The sequence below is a fragment of the Dipodomys merriami genome, unplaced genomic scaffold (genome assembly GCF_024711535.1).
Source record: "Dipodomys merriami isolate MVZ:Mamm:240054 unplaced genomic scaffold, mDipMer1.0.p SCAF_9, whole genome shotgun sequence".
Taxonomy (NCBI): Eukaryota; Metazoa; Chordata; class Mammalia; order Rodentia; family Heteromyidae; genus Dipodomys; species Dipodomys merriami.
The window spans coordinates 11,359,810-11,375,863 of record NW_027206512.1 but is presented as its reverse complement, the minus strand read 5'-3'; the positions used below and the strand labels follow the sequence as shown (position 1 = coordinate 11,375,863).

General features: G+C 39.6%; 1 protein-coding gene across 7 annotated transcripts in view; it reads left to right on the top strand.

The window, feature by feature from the left end:
* Positions 1 to 16,054, top strand: part of Ptpn13 (protein tyrosine phosphatase non-receptor type 13) — a 196,635-nt gene that overhangs the window by 170,445 nt on the left and 10,136 nt on the right. For all 7 annotated transcript variants that reach the window (XM_070012346.1, XM_070012345.1, XM_070012347.1 and 4 more), the window contains 6 exons: positions 1,047 to 1,181; positions 1,644 to 1,729; positions 5,296 to 5,357; positions 8,746 to 8,849; positions 10,823 to 10,971; positions 12,519 to 12,609. In XM_070012346.1, the coding sequence (XP_069868447.1) occupies positions 1,047 to 1,181; positions 1,644 to 1,729; positions 5,296 to 5,357; positions 8,746 to 8,849; positions 10,823 to 10,971; positions 12,519 to 12,609 (627 nt within the window). The remainder of the gene's footprint in view (positions 1 to 1,046; positions 1,182 to 1,643; positions 1,730 to 5,295; positions 5,358 to 8,745; positions 8,850 to 10,822; positions 10,972 to 12,518; positions 12,610 to 16,054) is intronic.

Sequence of the window (16,054 nt, the reverse complement as noted above, 5' to 3'; positions counted from 1 at the left end):
AGCCCGGGCAGGAAAGTCCGGGAGACTCTTACCTCCAAATAAACACCCAAAAAGTCAGAAGTAGAGGTGTGGCTCAAGTGAGGAGCAAATAAAAAAGCTCAGGGGCAGGCCCCAGCCCTAAATTCAGGCTCCAGGACTGTTACCAAAAAAAAAAAAAAACCAAAACAACATAAAATACTTGGGCTACATTGTGACCACAGCACCTTATAGGTAGGTGTTTAAATGTAAAAGGACCTAGCTCACGCATGTAATCCTAACTATTTAGGAGGTTGCAACTCGGCAGATCAAGGTTCAAAGTAAAGCCCAGGATGGAAAAGTCTATCCAGGCCTGGGAAGGTGGCTCAGTGGTAGAGCGCTTGCCTTGCATGCCTGAGACCCTGGGTTCGATTCCTCAGCACCACATAAGCAAAAAGAAAAAAGCCAGAAGTGGTGCTGTGGCTCAAGTGGTAGAGCGCTAGCCTTGAGCTGAAGCGCTGAGGGACAGCACCCAGGCCCAGAGTTCAGGCCCCACGACCCGACCCCCCCCCTCAAAAAAAAGAAAAGTCTATCCAGAAAAGTCTTATCTCCAACTATCCAGCAAAATATCTGACTAGAGGCTCAGGAGATAGAGCAAGCAAAGCTCTGGTGCCTCACACCTATAATCTTAGCTTCTCAAGAGGCTGTGATCTAAGGATAAGGTTTCAATGCCAAGCTGAAGCAGGCACTTATCTCCAATCAGTCACCAAAACCAGAAGTAGAGCTATGATTCATGTAATAGAGTTCCAGCCTTGAGTGGAAAAGCTAAGGGACAGCGCACAGGCCCTGAGTTCAATCTCCAGTAGTACTGGAGAGGGGAGAGAGAGAAGAAAGACAGAGAGAGAGAGCAGCATCCATGAACAAGAAAGCCAAAGAAGAGTTTGAGACACTGAGTTAAAGCCCCAAAACTGGCACAAAAAAAAGGAAAGAATAAAAATAATTATAAAAGTCCATAGCATGTCAGTACATTTTGTCCTTTTCTCATGTCAGTATGTTTAAGTAAAACCCCATATAAATTACTGTTTTTCAAGAACTGGATATACCGGATGACAGTTATGATGATTCTCAAGAAGCTGAAGTGATCCAGTCTCTACTGGATGTTGTAGATGAGGAAGCCCAGAATCTTTTCCACAGGAATAATGCAAAAGGAGATGCCTGTGTTCCAGGTAGGTGAATAAATTGGCATACTGCATGATGTAAAAAGGTCTCTGGGAAACATATCTTTAAATAAATATGAAATATATAAGCATTTCCCTATCCTCAATTGTTAGGTAAATTTCAGAAATAAAATAGGATTTGTTGTCTAGTTTTCCTTTTGTATATTTGTAGATAAGCTACCTTAGTTGTAAGATTTAAAGTGTATCCTTAACATCATGGCTTTTATTCCTTAAAGTCCCAACATTTTCCCTCCCACTGGGACCAAGCTATTGCTACAGCAGTGCAGCCTTAGAAGCAGAGTAGGAATTTTATACTGATGTATACCACAGCTACTGCCTTCTTTTGCTTTGTTTTTGGCAGTCTCACCTAAGCCCCAACCCTAGTATTTCCCAGCTTTTGTGGGTGAATGTAAAATTTCTGCTGCACCATGGTTTCATTGGCTCATCTTTGCCTATGTATATCTCTCCCAGGTACACTGGTGGCAGAGGGCCAGTTAGCAGATGGGAGAGAAGGTACAGACTGCAATGGTCCCCCTCTACCTGGGGACATCACTGAGGTGAGGATAACACCTCCGCAGACCACAACAGTGTATCCCTCATTAGACTGTGTTTTAATCCAGAAGGTGAAATGACCAAAGTTGGTTGCTTATTTTACTGACAAGTTACATGTAGAGGGAAATGGAGGTTAACTTTTTTTTTTCATAACATGAGAATGTCATCCTGTCCTGGAGAAAGAAGTGAAGGACAGGAAGGTGGAGGGAGGAGAAGACCAGAAGTGGACCAGTGCAGTGGGGAGTGACCTAGGCATTTGGTCAGCATCATTCTGCAAGATGGCAGCATATACAGGCCAGAATGAAGTGAGGAGATCAAGGCAACCTCCAGCTGCCCTAGTCTAACATTGTGAGACTCCAGCACTGTGGTGTGTTCTTCCTGAAGCCAGCATCCAGTTTTGTATGACAGCCAAGCTGTGAGCATTCACAACAAGGCACTTGCAGGTCACCACGTAGAACTACCTGGGAGCTCCTGGTGTACTACTTGCAAGTACGTCCTATTGATGGAGAGGACAATTTGGGAGCACTCTGGTCTCTGGTCACTTCATTCCTGTAGTATCCTAGCAGAAGACAGTGACCCAGCCAGTGGCATTGAAGAGGACTTCCAGAACCTTTTTCATTTGTGCTGAAATGGAGACGTGAGCAGTCACATTGTGCAAAGAGAACACTACCCTGTGAGTGTCCTGTCAATTGGCTTCAGATTGTCAGCTGACTTTCCTATCCCCCACCAACCATCTCAGATACCCAACATGCTACATCCCTCCCACAGGAAGCAATGACCCACTCACTCACTCTCAGATTTGGTCAGGCAAAGCAGCATCATGAATGGGGCCTTGGCCTTGGGGTCAGCAAGTTCACAACTCTTGGTGCATGGAGTAGTGGGAGGAGGAACACCACTAGAAAAGACTTTATGAGACTCCATGGAACATTTCTGCAAGAACAGTGAAAAACTGAAATGAGTATACAGATAAACAGGAGAATAACAGCTTGGTTTGTATGTCACCAGAAAGATGGGGACTTTTCACTTGGCATTCGTTACATAGAATTATTTAAATTGTTGTCTAAAGCAACAAGAGAACTATTTGCATTAAAAAACAAAATGTGACCAGGCCTGGTAGCTCACACATGTGATCCTACTTCCTGAGGAGGCTGAGATCAGAAGAATCATGGTTCAAGACAAGCCGAAGCAAAAAGTTCAGGAGATACCATTTCAACAGAAAACAATGTAAATTATGCAGTAAAAGCTCCTATATCTTTGGACTATAAACTTTTAGCTTTTATCAGACAATTTTACAAAATTCAAGTGACTTGTAGCTGTGACCACTCACAAATCCAACCTTTTGTTTTGTCATATCTTCCACTCCAAGCACTTAACAATTTTATATCACTTGGCTGGTGCCTGCAGGCATTTGAGTTTATAGCCATAGTCTGTTCAAGTTGCCATACCAAAATACCATACCTTGAGTAGCTTAAGCAACAGAAATTTATTTTCTCACTGTTCTGAAGAATGGAAGCTCAAGACTGAGGTGCCAACAAAATTGGTTTCTGTCAAGACCTCTTACCGACTTGCCGATGGTACCTTCTCACTATGTTCTCACATAACCTTGCTTCTGTGTACCTCTTCTAGAAACACCAGTTTAATTGCAGGCAAAAACCTACTCTCTATGACCTCATCTAACCTTAATCATCTTTCTTTTTTCTTACCAGTATTAGGGCTTGAATTTAGGGCATTGCACTCTCAGTCAGCCCTTTTCCTCACAGCTGGTGTTCCACTACTTGAGCCAGGGCTCCACTTCCAGCTTTTTGCTGATGAATTGGAGATAAAAGTCTCAAGGATTTGTCTCCCCGGGCTGGTACTTCCTGAGTAGCTAGGATTATAAATGGAAACCTCTAGCAATCAGATAAATCGTCATCTTGAAGCTTTTCCTATAGCCACATTAGAATAAGAGCTTTCACCTATTTCAGTATATAATATTTGCTTAACTAGCTATAAATTAAGTAAAATTTTGTTCACAACAGTTACAAATAAAATTTCTAGGCATAATTTCGATCAAAATATAAAAGATTTATGTTCTGAAAACCAAAACTTTCCAAAAGGAGCAAGAAAGAAGTATTAAAGAAAAATATATCTTGAATCACCCATAAATTAAACATGGCTATCAAATATTTCAATTTTTTTATAGAGACAGGCAGCTAGTAAGATGATTTTAAAGTTTACATGGAAAAATAAAGATGTAAAATACTCCAGGAAATATGTAAAACTGTGAGTTCATAAGGGAAAATATTTCTACCAGTTATTAGGAAATATTACATACTTTGTGCACTCCCAAAAGTAAAGCTAGATCTGCAAGTCTGCACACTGAAAACATGAGGCTTAAAAACCAAACCAGTCCATCAGTAGGAATAATAAATTAGCACTTTTGAGTAGATGGGATGTCTGAGTTAGAATTGACTTAGTGGTAGCCAAACAAGAAAGTAATTACTATCAATTGCCCTTATGCAAGAAATGAAAAGCCAAAACATAATTACTGTAGGAAATAATTCAAAACATAGGCAAATTAATTGGACAGCTCTCAAAAGAAGTAAAAATGACCAGCAAATACATGAAAAATGTGCAACTTCTTTATCCATGCTGGAAATGTCACTACTATTTCATCTTATTCCAATCACTGTCTTCCATCATCAAGAAAACAAAAAACACCAAGTACTGGTGAGGCTGCAGAGAAAAGGAACCTTTAATACACCACTACTGGGAATATAAATTAGTGTAGCCACTATGAAAATCATTATGTACTTTCCTCAAGAAACTAAAAATAGAGTTACTTATGTGACACAGCAATACCACTTTTAGCCACATACCCAAAGGAATATAAATTAGAATATAACACTGTTCATTCACGTTTATTGCCAATCTGTGGAATCAGCCTAGATGCCCCTCCACTGCTGTGAATGAATACAGAACATTTTATGTATATACAATAAAGTATTCAGCCATAAAGAAGAATGAAATTCTGTCATTTTCAGGAAAATGGATGGAACTAGAAATTATCATGTTAAGCAAAATAAGCCAAGTTTAGAAAGACATATTACATGTCTCTCATGTAGAATCTAGACTGAATATTTGTGTGTGTGTGTGTGTGTGCAACGCATATTTAAGTGTGAGATTGGAAGTACAAGCTGGAAGGTGGCATAATAAAACACTAAAAACGGTTTAAATGGGTGGGATGGGTTGGAGAGCAATAGAGGGGCCAATCGAATCAAAGTGCAATGTTCATGTATGAGAGTGGTGAGACCCGTTTGTACAACTTGCAGTATCATTAACATTTTCAGTTTTAAAAATTATGAAAAGATGCTTCAATCACTGTTGAGAATGTATTGTGTGTGTATGTGTGGCATATAAGTATGTATGTGTGTATGTATGTAATATATATGTATATATATATGTATATATATATGTAATCACAGGAAGAACCATAACAGTAAATATAGGAAATAATTCATCATTAAGAAACATAAGTTGTTTTTTGATACAAATTTTTAATAATTTGATTTTGATTTTTCTTTTATTGTAGACTATTAAAATGAATGGTTGTAATTGTAAAGAATATTATGAAGAAAAAGTGAGCAATGAAAGGTAGGGTAATTTTTTGTTAATCTACAACTTTTTCTTTTATTATTTTAAATAGTTGAACAAAGGAGTTTCAGTTCAGCAAGTCAGTATGAGTACTTACTAAATAGTCTGAATGTTTCTTATTGTTTTTCAATAAAATAAAAAGGAATAAATTAGGAACTATGATTGAATATTGTTTTCAGGTTTTTGTCATAATAAATAAGGTTCTTCTGACATGCAAAATGTGTTTATTTTACTATTGTTCAAACAAATCAGTATAGGTCAGGTCTGGCCGGTGCCATATTGGACACATGGTGGATGGTAGGGTCTGGCATCCTGTCTTCATGCTGAGAGAAGGAAATGCTCGTGGAGGCAAGGGCGGACACTTGGCTGATAGGTTACTGAACCTGTCAGTCCAGTTAGTTCCTGGGACTGGGAATTTCCTGTGGATCCTATTTAAGCCCGAATCAGCCCAGACACCATTACACCATGCCACGTGGTATCTCTGTGATAATCTCTTGTGTCCTGTCTTGTCTCAATTGGTGTCCCAATTCAGTTCTCCATCAGAGTTGAATTGGTTTGTTGGTACTGTTTTTGTTTCCTAGCTGTGTTCTGTGTATATGGGGGCTGCAGGCCTTTGTAACGATGGGTTGCCTGCAGTCTAACTGTATAATAAAGACTCCAATCTTCCAACCTCCCCCCCCAAAAAGTCAGTATATTTTTAAGTTTGATTTAACAAAAAAGAATGAAAGAGTGGGTGTAAAAGAGGATGTGCTTGTGGTGATAATGATGTCATTTGCTAGGGTTACAGATAATTTTAGGTAGGTAGTTTAGGGTTTTTTTTTGTTTTTTTTTGTTTTTGGTGGTCATGGCGCTTGAACTCGTCCTGTGCACTGTCCCTCAGCTCTTCAGCTCAAGGCTAGCGCCCTACCACTTGCGCCACAGTGCCACTTCCAGCTTTTTCTGCTTATGTTGTGCTGAGGAATCGAACCCAGGGCCTCATGCATGTGAGGCAAGCACTCTACCACTGAGCCACCTTCCCAGCCCTAGTTCATTTTTTTATATTTTAATTTTCTTAATTTGCATTAATAAAGATACCAAACCAAAAACTCAAATAACACAAAGCCATGGGAGGAGCTATGGGTGGAACCCTGTAGTATAAAGATTGTCCTTATGAGGATTGCATTCAATGTCTCTTTGATGCTTCTTTCTTCCAAGTCTTGCTGCTTTCCTTTGGTGGCTAAATGTACTCTGCTTTAAAAAAAAATACAAATGTAAAATACTTGTTTAAACTTAATAGTTTTCTCCTTGAAAATAGAGCCTAATTTTTTAAATCACTACATGTCACTTACATTACATGATAATACACAAATTTTGCTTTACATTAGATAATAATCATAGGGGCTATTTACCCATAACATTGATATTTAATTTTTTACTAAATAGGTTAAACAAGGAGGTACTAAGTATTAATAAAGTAACAAATACAGTTTTGTACCTAATAGTCAAAAAGGAAGGATCCTGATGCTTTGTTAGGAAGGTATGGAAAGGAAGAGGAAAGTTAAATTAAGTATAGTCTCTTGAAAAGGCAACTTGGAAATACTATTAAAATGTAAATTTTTATTCATATTGCCAGTTCTTGGGTGCATTTTTTTGTTTTAACAACACAAATCATGAAGGATCTTACAGTTATATTTATTATTATTTCTTAATGTAAACAAAACAGTAGTGTATATTAGAAGATGGGCATTGTAGATCAAAGATGTGTGTAGTGTATATTACCTTTTACCTAACAATTCGATGTGAAAGCACTGCTTCCATTACCATATGCATGAATAATTACAGCATTGTTTATAGTAGTGAAGCACCGTAAGAGAGACAGTAAATTAAGGTGTACTTATATTATGAAATACTGAAAAAATGTTCAGAAATAGAAGAATGCATGATAGAAGGATCTTCAGACTGTGTCCTTAGAGACAAAATGTGTATTATCAACCCAGTGCATTTAGAACTTGCAAATGAAGCATTCATTATGATTCCCAGTAAGTTGGAGCAAACGAAACTATGCACCATAAAAGTAACAACACTGCTGATCTGTTATTGACATTTTGGAAGCATAAGTCCATGTATGGTATACATTAATATCAAGTACTCACTCTGTTCCCCTGATTATCCGAAGTTATATTCATATTTTATATGCTTGTCTATCTCATGTTAGCACTGAATATTATTCAACTTAATTTACCTTTTATAATTATCGATCTTACCAAAGACGATGTGTTAGTTTTCCATCACGATAACAAAATATCAGAAATAAATCAGAGAGGGGAAGGTTTATTTTAGCTCACAGTTTTATAGATGTTAGCCCCTGGCTCTTGGCCACCTTGCTTTGAGGCTATGGCAAGGCAGAATTTTATGGTGAAACATGATAAAGCAAAGTTCTTCCCCTCATGGTGGCCAGGAAGCAAGAGAGTAAAGGAGCCTGAAGTCCCAATGTGTTCCCTTCAAGGACACATGCACAGTGATCTAACATTCTCCAAAACCCATTCTTTTTGGGGGGGTCCGGTCGTAGGTTCTGAACTCTGGGCCTGGGTGCTGTCCCTCAGCTCTTCAGCTCAAGGCTAGGCTCTACCTCTTGAGCCACAGCGCCATTTCCGGCTTTTTACTTTTTTGCTTATGTGGTGCTGAGGAATCGAACCCAGAGCCTCATGCATGCAAGGCAAGCACTTTACCACTGAGCCGCCTTCCCAACCCCTCTTACAGGCTTTTGGGGGACACTCAAGATCCAAACCAAAACAAGTGGCACTTATGGTACACCTCTAGAATAACAAGAAGTTTTACTGAGTTTAAGTGAAACCAGTACAGTCCTGCCTCTAATTGTAGCAAAAGATTGTCCATTGATAGGGACTTCTTTAAGTAACTTAAATCCATATAATTCAGTAGAGGGAAACCGCTGTCAGAACTGAAATCACTTAGCCCTACTGAAGGATGAAAATTAAAGTGTCACCTTCTCCATCCCCAAAGGGTTCTTTCTATCAAAGACCTAGAATCTGTTTTCAAATAAATTTAAAACTATTAAGCTCTTGTGTAACCTCAGTTCACTTACAGCAATAAATTTGAAGGACTGAGGATTTGAGGCTATTTGTCTGTTTGAGACAATCTCACTATGTTGCCCTGGCTGGTTTCTAACTCAAGGGCTCAAGTAATCCTTCTGTCTGTTTCAGCCTCCTGAGCATCTGGGACTATCAGCATGCACCACTATCCCAGGCTTGGATTTGATTGTTTAAGTCAGGAAATCTGTTTTAAAATACTATAGTTAGTAATTTCTTACAAAGCAAGTAGATGGGGGCATAATATTTAATTGCATTTTAAGGACAAAAATAAATGTTGCTAATGTGTTTTGTTGGCACAGCTTAACTCAGAAGTCACAAACAAGAGAGACGGATGAAGATGAAATGACATGGGGAAGTGGTGACGCACAAGTGCCCACAGCGAGCCATGGAGATCATGAGAAAGGCAAGACTTTCATTACCAGACTTTCCATTAGTGACAGTGAATAGGAATATGAGTATTGGAAAATCACCTTTTTTGTACTTTTTTTTTTTTTTTTTGCTAGTCCTAGGCCTGGACACTGTCCCTGAACTTGTTTTGCTCAAGGCTAGCACTCTACCACTTGAGCCACGGTGCCACTTCTGGCTTTTTCTTTTTTTTCTTTTTTTTTTTTTTTTTTTGTGGGGGGGGTCCGGTCGTGGGGCCTGAACTCTGGGCCTGGACGCTGTCCCTCAGCTCTTCAGCTCAAGGCTAATGCTCTACCACTTGAGCCACAGTGCCCTTCCGGCTTTTTTCTTTATGTGGTGCTGAGGAATTGAACCCAGCGCCTCAAGCATACAAGGCAAGCGCTCTGCCACTGAGCCACCTTCCCAGCCCCACTTCTGGCTTTTTCTATGTATGTGGTACTGAGAAATCAAACCCAGGGCTTCATGCATGCTGGGCAAGCACTGTACCACTAAACCACATTCCCAGCCGAAGTTTTTTTTTTTTTTTAATTGGTTGTAGGGCTTGAACTTAGGGCAGGGGCTCTGTCTCTGAGTTCTTTTACTCATTGCTAGCACTCTACCACTTTGAGCCACAGTACCACTGTTAGTTTTTTGAGTGGTTAATTGGAGATAAGAGTCTCATGGGGACTTTTTCTGCCCAGACTGGCTTTGAATCCTGATCCTCTCAGCCTCCTGTATAGCTAGGATTTCAGGCATGAGCCACCAATGCCTGGCATAAATTTTTAAATGTATTATTTTACCAAACGGTGTATACTTTTTGGTTTTATATAGAAATTTAAATAATACACACAAATTAAATAAAATTAAATAATACACACAGTTTTATAGCCAGATTATTTGCACAGTTGTAGTCTAAAATTCTCAGTAGCTTGGAATAAGGAACACAACTAAATGTGTAAATGCTTTAAATAAAAACAAAAACTTATACCTTTGCCACTTGTGAATGAGAAGTCAAAGCACATGTTATCTGTAATAAAATGTGTGAAATAAAGTGCCTTTAAGAACAATTCAGAAGTTAAGCACTTGTGGCTTAGACCTGTAATCCTAGCTACTTAGGAAGCTGAGATCTTTGGATCATGTTTTGAAGCCAGCTTGGGCAGGAAAGTCCATGAGACTATTAAATCTCCGGTCAGCTACCAAAGCTGTGAGCTGTGCCTTAAGTAATGGAGTGCTAGCCTTAAGCAAAAATATTGAGGGATAGTGCTCAGGCCATGAGCTCAAGCCCCAGTGCTGCACAAAAAAAAAAGAGAGAGAGAGAGAGAAAGAAAAAAGAACAAGTCAACTGGTTTACTGCCTTTTTAAAAACTGTGCCAGAGGAAAAAAGAACATTCTGCTCAGTGTTTTATTTTATATTTTTTGGTTCAAGTTGTAGAATATCCGCCTTGCAAATACACAGCCCTTAGTTCAAACTCCAGTACCACCAAAAATAAAAAAGTCTTTTCTCCTCCTGCTTTAGTATAATTTCTTCTATTATAAGTAATTTCCATCGCATTTACTAAATTGAAATGACTGACTTCTCTAAAATACTTGACTAAATTCCTAAAGAGCCAAGGCCATTTATATTGAGAATTTGATTAGTTACAAGAGCCAGGCTCAGCCAAAGATGTTTTTTTTTTTTTTTTTTGGTCAGTTGTGGGGCTTGAATTTGGCCTGGCCACTTGAGCCACAGGACCACTTCCAGTTTTCTAGCTGTTTATTGGAGATAAGAGTCTCACAGTCTTTCCTGCCTGGGCTGGCTTTGAACTGAGATCCTCAGATCTCAGCCTCCTGATTAGCTAGGATTACAGGTGTGAGCCACCAGCGCCTAGCCAAAGATTTCTTTAAAAGTCTCCTCTTATAAAAAATAAAGTGGAAATAGGTCAAATCATTTCACTGATTGGTTGGAATCGTTCTAAGGAATTGTTTGAAGCAGCATCTGCTCCTTTGCACTAGATCATCTCTTTCTGACGCACGAGGAGCTTGCTGCCCTCCCCATAGTCAGAGTTCTTCCCTCGGGCAAGTACAGTGGTGCCAACTTAAAATCCATCATCCGAATGTTGCGAGGTTTACTCGACCAAGGCATTCCTTCTAAGGAGCTAGAGGTAAGTGGTATCTGTCAATGTTCTTTTCCCAGAAAAAAAAAATAAATGCATTAATTCATAAGGAAAGTGTGTTCTTAGTAGTCCAAGGTTAGGGACAACTTTTGAAAATCTAGCAGTAAATTAACTTTTCAAACCTGAGTCCTCAAAAGAATTGACTTGAGAAGATTATATTAATTACCCAAATTTGATATAGCTCCCTACCTCATACGTAAGGCTAAAGACTTAGAACGTGAGGAGAGGGAGGGGAAGAGGAAGGGAGAAGAAAAATGATCAATCCCAACTGTCCACTAAACTTCCTGTGATGTGGTTCTTTGTCAGCACTTGTATTAAATACAGCCAGGCTAGAGCATCCTTCCATTTGGAAGAAGCAGTGTCAGAGTTCTTTCTGCATTCTTTTTTTTTTTTTTTTTTTTGGTCAGTCATGGGGCCTGAACTCTGGGCCTGGGCGCTGTCCCTCAGCTCCTCAGCTCAAGGCTAGTACTCTACCACTTGGCTTTTTCTGCTTATCTGGTGCTGAGGAATCCAATCCCGGCCTCATGCATGCAAGACAGGCACTCTACCACTGAACCACCTTCCCAGCCTCTCATTCTGCATTCTTGTAGCACCATCCACATTGACCTGAGGGCAAGAGAAAACAGCCACACTGTGGTTTAGGGGTAGCCTTGCCCATCTGCCTCAAACCATTTGCTCATTTGTCCACTTCCTGGGTTTCGATGCCACTAGAAGCATCTCACTTTTCCTTAAAAGTTATAGTGATTTTATTGCTTTGTATAAATTCCCCCATAATATTTATTTCATTGCTGGGATTTAGAAATGAAGACCCTCAGTAATTAAATACATCCTACCTCTTCCTAAATCTCTATTTTGTAAAAGTGCTACCCTCTTTGAAGGCCTTAGTTTAAGATGTCATCCTCAAAGAACTTCCATCACAGCCCTATTAAGTTGTTTTTGCTTTGAGCTATGACAGCAGCATACTAATTTCTTCAAGGCAGATGTCACATAATTGTTTGTTTGCTTCTTTACTGCCTGTCTCCCAATAACCTGGGAGCCCCATGGAACTATCCTGTATCTTTCTGCTCACTGTCATGTTCTCAGCACTTAATTGCAGCGCTCTGCATGTACTACAAACTCGGTGTGTTTTCAGTGAAAGCACCAAGGCAAATGAAAAGTGGCTGGTCCTGTCAGTTCTGAATGTAGCACCCCCTGGAATGTCTGTGGCTGTGGACAGCACAGCTCTACACCATTGCTTCACATTAACCTTGTTTCCAAAAGTGGTGTTTTTTCTAAAATAGAAAACTTAGGATCTAAAATATTATCCCACAAAATTAGTTGATTATAACAGGTTCAATTAAAGATGTCACATATGATTCAGCTCATTTAGGAAATTAGTTTTGATTTTAGGCTTATTTAAGATGCTTCTATTTCTTAGCACTCAGAGTCCGCCGTGTTTTCCCAATTGTGTACTCTTTAAGAACATTTTCATTTGCTTAGTTACTGTTCCCCACAACAAAATAAACTTCATTTTCTTTTTTTTCCCTTGCTTACAGAATCTTCAAGAATTAAAACCTTTAGATCAGTGTCTAATTGGACAAACTAAGGAAAACAGAAGGAAGAACAGATATAAAAATATACTTCCCTGTAAGTTCTAATTTGGCTCTAAGTTGAATGTATGTTCACTATGTTTTGAATTCATTTAAAATTTTTAACCCATCCCTCTCATTAACATCTGTATACATGTAACAATTTTTATTAGTAACAATTAAGTTTAGATATGCAATGCAAATTCCTTTTTAAAGTATATATGCTGAAAATTAGAGAAATTGAAGTTTTAAGTACTTTTTAATATTACTGTATAAGAAACTAATCAATAAGGCCAGATATTATAGTGCATATTTTTAATCTCACTTAAGCTAGTTAGGTGGTAAAGATCAAGAGATTTGCAGCTCAAAGCTACTCACGAGGCTGAGATCTGAGGATGGGGTTCAAAGTCAGCCTGGGCAGGAAAGTCCAGAAACCACCAGAAAACCAGAAGTGGCGCTGTGGCTCAAGTGGTAGAGTGCTAGCCTTGAGCTGAAGAGCTGAGGGACAGTGCCTAGGCCCAGAGTTCAAGCCCCATGACCAACAACAACAAAAAAAACTAGCACAGGCAAAAATAGTAAGACTCCATCTTAATCAATAAGCTTGGCAGTACAGTGTATACATATAGTGTATACATAGAAAGTATAGGCAGGAGGATTATTATCCAAAGCTTCAACCCTAAGCAGAAATGGATACTGTACTCAAAAGAATATAACTAAAGTAAAAACATGATTTAGACATGACATAGGTGGTAGAATACCTGCCTAGCAAGTGCACACCATGAGTTTAAAACCTAAGTTTAAAACCGAGAGAGAAGCCGGGCGCCAATGGCTCACACCTGTAATCCTAGCTAATCAGGAGGCTGAGATGTGAGGATCGCAATTCAAAGCCAGCCAAGGCAGGAAAGTCTGTGAGACTCTTATCTCCAATAAACCACCAGAAAATGGAAGTGGTGCTGTGGCTCTCAAGTGGCTGAAGAGCTGAGGTTCAGCACCCAGGCCCAGAGTTCAAGCCCCACGACTGACAAAAAAAAAAATTAAAAAACAAGAGATCAAGCGACCAACTAGTGGACCTCCCACTGGTGGTTCATGCCTGTAATCCTAGCTACTCCAAAGCTGAAGTTTAAGGATCACAGTTCAAAGTCAGCTCAAAGAAAATCTATGAGATATACATATTTTTTTTTTTCTAGTCTTGGGGCTTGAACTCAGCGCCTGGGCACTGTCCATGAGCTTCTCTTGCTCAAGGTTAACACTCTGCCACTTGAGCCACAGCACTTCCAACTTTTTTCTGTTTATGAGGTACTGAGAAATCGAACCCAGGGCTTCATGCATACTAGGCAAGCACTCTACCACTAAGTCACATTCCCAGCCCTCTATGAGATTCTTATCTCTAACCACCAAAAAGCCAGAAGTAGAGGTGTGACTCAAGTAGTAGAACACCAGCCTTGAGCAAAAACCTAAGAGAGCATACTCAGGCCCTAAGTTTAAGCCCTAGTACCAGCACAGAAAAGAGAGGGAAGGGTAGAAAAGAAGGAAGAGAAGTCAGTGATGACTTTTTCATTTTCTTGGATTTATGTCACACCACCATTAATTTATTCTACTTATATGAAGTTTACAGAAATGCATATAGTACGTAGTGGCTGTGTACATTCATAAGACTGTAAGAAGCGGAGCACTTTTGGCTCATACCTGTCATCCTAGCTACTCGGGATGCTGATGTAGTTTAAAAGCAGCCTAGATAGAAAAAAACTCTGTGAGACTCCATTTCCAAAATACCAACAAAAATCAGGACTGGCAGGTAGGAATGTGGCTTAGTGGTAGAATGCTTGATTAGTATGCATGAAGCCCTGGGTTCGATTCCTCAGTACCACATACACAGAAAAAGCCTGAAGTATCACTGTGATTCAAGTGGTAGAGTGCTGGCCTTGAGCAAAAAAAGCTCAGGAACAGTCCCCAGGCCCTGAGTTCAAGCCCCAGGAATGGCCAAAAAAGAATCAAGGCTGGAAGCCTGAATCAAGAAGTAGAGTATCAGCCAAACAAGTGCAAGGCCCTAAGTCCCAACCCTAGTACCAGCAAAATAATAGATAAGATAAAAAGATTAATAATACTACCAGGCTACCTCTGATTTAATCATTTAGATTCCAAAAGGAAATAAAGTTATTTTAACCCAGTTTTACCCATTTTACCAATCACTAGTGTGGTTTTTTTTAAAATTCTAAGTGTGTGTGTGTGTGTGTGTGTGTGTGTGTGTGTGTGTGTGTGTGTGTGTGTGTGTGTGTGTGTGTGTGTGTGTGTGTGTGTGTGTGTGTGTGTATGTAGTTCAAATACCAACTGCTAACAAATCTTTATTGTTATCATTAGCTGTACTTATATATGAGCACTTCAGACCCTGTCAATAACCAAAACCTAACAGTGACATCATACAATGGATATTATTTTTTCTTCATTAAATAAACTTGTTTGTTAAAATAATCTAACTATAAATACAACTGTTGAATTTGCATCAAGCTCTAACTACAATTCAGGTTTTAATGGAAATACCAAAATTTAGCAACTGACATTTTTACAAAACAATGAACTGTTGTTCGATTTGCAGTAATCAGTTGTATTATTAACACAGATTACTGGCTTTTTCCTATCAAGAAGAGGGATATAAGATTCATTTGGAATATTTTTGTTGTTGTTGGTCATGGGGCCTGAACTCTGGGCCTGGGTGCTGTCCCTCAGCTCTTCAGCTCAAGGCGAGGGCTCTGCCACTTGAGCCACAGCACAACTTCTGGCTTTTCCTGCTTATGTGGTGCTAAGTAATAGAACCCAGGGCCTCATGCTTGCAAAGGCAAGCACTCTACCACTGAGCCACCTTCCCAGCCTGGAATACCTCTTATAAAACATTAATCTTAACGACCACCTGGCAAGACCACAAGCTAAGCCAAATGTCAACCAATCATAGGCCTGTAACCATGTAAACCCCCCCTTAAACCAACCATGGGCCAGTCATTTTACAAAGAGTGTTACAAAATTTCCCGCGTGGCAAAGTGATTGTTGGTGTATATGGTGACCTTTAAATGGACCAATCATGGGATGCTTTGTGTTATGCGTTAATCTTGTGGGTTTTACCTTTAAAAAGGGCTTGTAACCGCTGCTCGGGGCTCCCTGTTTGCTCGGGACAGAGAGTCCGTTTGCGCAAATGTCAAATAAACTCCTCTTGCTTATTGCAAAAAAAAAAAAAAAAAACAAACATTAATCTTGAGCTGGGCAGGTGGCTGGCTCAGAGCGCTAGCCTTGAGCTGAAGATCTCAGGGACAGCGCCCAGGCCCAGAGTTCAGGCCCCACGACCGACCGGACCCAAAAAAAACATTAATCTTAGGCCAGCCACCTGTAATCCTAGCTACTCAGGAAGCTGAGATCTGAGGATCGGGGTTCACTAGCCCAGGCAGGAAAATTTATGAGACTCTTCTCTAATTAACTACCAGAAAACTGGAAGTGGTGCTGTGTCTCAAGTGGTA